The sequence below is a fragment of the Sphaeroforma arctica genome (assembly GCF_001186125.1).
Source record: "Sphaeroforma arctica JP610 unplaced genomic scaffold supercont1.532, whole genome shotgun sequence".
In the NCBI taxonomy this organism is placed as follows: Eukaryota; class Ichthyosporea; order Ichthyophonida; genus Sphaeroforma; species Sphaeroforma arctica.
This window is the reverse complement of record NW_014040026.1, coordinates 16,273-18,427: the sequence shown is the minus strand read 5'-3', so window position 1 is coordinate 18,427 and position 2,155 is coordinate 16,273. Positions and strand designations below refer to the sequence as shown.

Below are 2,155 nucleotides of genomic sequence, written 5' to 3'. Positions count from 1 at the left end.
CGCCAAGTATACGATATGTTATATTTCATTCATGTTAGCCGTGCGCCAGAGCGAATGGTGTATCTGTAGCATGGGATTAAGTTGACCGTACACAAAAGATTGGTGTACTGCGCAAGTATACGATATGTTATATTTCATGCATGTTAGCCGTGCGCCAGTGGGAATGGTGTATCCGTAGCTTGGGGTTAAGTTGACCGTACACAAAATATTAGTGTACTGCGCACGTATACGATTTGTTCTATTTCATGCGTGTTAGCCGTGCGCCAGAGGGAATGATGCATCTGTAGCATGGGGTTACGTTGACCGTATGCAAAAGATTAACTGCGCAAGTATATACTTCATGCATGTTAGCCGTGCGCCAGGAGGAATGGTCTATCTGTAGCATGGGGTTGAGTTGACCGTATGCAAATGATTAGTGTACTGCGCAAGTATACGATATGTTATGTACATACTATGCATGTAAGCCGTGCGCCAGAGGGAATGGTACATCTGTAACAGAGTATTTTGAGTAACATGCCGAGAGGTGTATTTGTTCAACACACAAAAGCTAGGCCTGTGAGAACGTACTGGGTCAATGACAACCCTAATGTATTTGTATAGAATAACCGCTTGATGGGCAAGTATGAGAGCTTCAGTATCTGTTGAGTCTTATTTTTTAGTGGTTGCTTTCTATCTATGTACGCTATTTGCTTCTTATGTATTTCATAACGTTTTGTGAGTACTCTTGATTACATATATACAAGTGAAATACATTTTCTTCAGTTGTGGTATGGTGTATTCGAGAATCAAAATGGGATGTACGAGATACCAAGCATATGTAACCGCCACAGACCTTCCATTAACATGTACACCGGATCCACGGTTGAAACCGTACTCGTCATCTTCTCTCTTGCCCGTGTTCTTCCCCTATATGAATGTAGACATTTGTGTGGGTGAGAGCAAGCAAAAGTTGACAATACCGTTTGGACACAGTTTTTAATATTACGTTGAAAATCACATATACAGAGACTACTCCGTCCACGACTACAAATACAGATACAATTAAAGCCTAATCCTAACCTATGAACCCTACAACTCCTGAGCAAACAAATTCGCACCTCATTGGGAGTCCTGGACATGTACGCGCAAAGATTGAAGCTGTACTTTATATCGGCTCTCTGTACTAGATAACCCCACGCCTCACGCTGAGACTCAAAGCCCACGAGTATATCCACATCCCATGCTTCTCCCACTAGCTTGACCATAGCGTGCAGCAATTGTAACTCAGACTCCACATATCGGATGTGCATGCCTGTATGAAAGGGCGCTTGCGTTATATTATAAGGAAATGATAAGAAATGATCGTGATTTTACCGTGATAAGGGAGTATGTCTTTTATCGTAGAAAGATATTGTTTATCTAACTATGGCGAGAAACAAATGCTTTCCAGGCTTTACATATCGACTATACATACCTGTAAGGACCATTTGTTCGTGTGATTTTGTGTGTATCCGGAGAGTGCGGCCATATATTCGTATGTCCGCATTCTCCGGATAACTGACATACATAGATACTGTATAAAATCAGTCCTCGTGTGTTCGTTTGTGGTTTTTGGAAGATGTGCGGTTTTAACGGAGTATAGAATTTTTAGCCTACTGTACGCGTAGGTGTTGCGTATACCTAGTGCAAACTTGTCCTTATATCAGGTAAACAAATCTGTATAAACCAGAACATCATTTGATTTTGTAGTACTGTGTTCGACAACGTAGCTCCGTTGGTCTAACATGAGACATTATAGAACACGGGAGAGAGACGCCGGAAATACCGTATAGCATCAAGTATCCCTACTCCTTGCCGCCAACATGGCGCTTGCACTGAACGATCTTACATCTCTATAACAGAGACATACCGGACCAGTCGATACTATTTTCACGTTACTGAGAGAATCCAGACCAGCCAATACGATTACTACAACTATGCGACACAACTCTGTGACACAAGATGTATTCTATGCGATGCTAGACCTATACGATAGAGGTCTACTCGACTGAGGAATATTATAACAAAAAAAACAAGCGATAATCCAAACCAGCGGTGTATGTAAATGTCTCACTATACCACTAACTCCCGTGTGGGCCAGCGGAAACTCCCCCAGATCCTCATCTCGAACCACCAC

The 2,155-nt window shown here is 42.2% G+C and overlaps 1 protein-coding gene across 1 annotated transcript in view; it reads right to left on the bottom strand.

The window, feature by feature from the left end:
* The window catches only part of SARC_07023 (hypothetical protein), a gene marked incomplete at both ends in the record, with an annotated part of 11,187 nt that extends 9,898 nt beyond the window's left edge, over nucleotides 1-1,289 (bottom strand). The window contains 2 exons of the mRNA XM_014299040.1: nucleotides 833-906; nucleotides 1,098-1,289. Coding sequence (XP_014154515.1) covers nucleotides 833-906; nucleotides 1,098-1,289 — 266 coding nt within the window. The remainder of the gene's footprint in view (nucleotides 1-832; nucleotides 907-1,097) is intronic.
* Nucleotides 1,290-2,155: the final 866 nt, after the last annotated feature.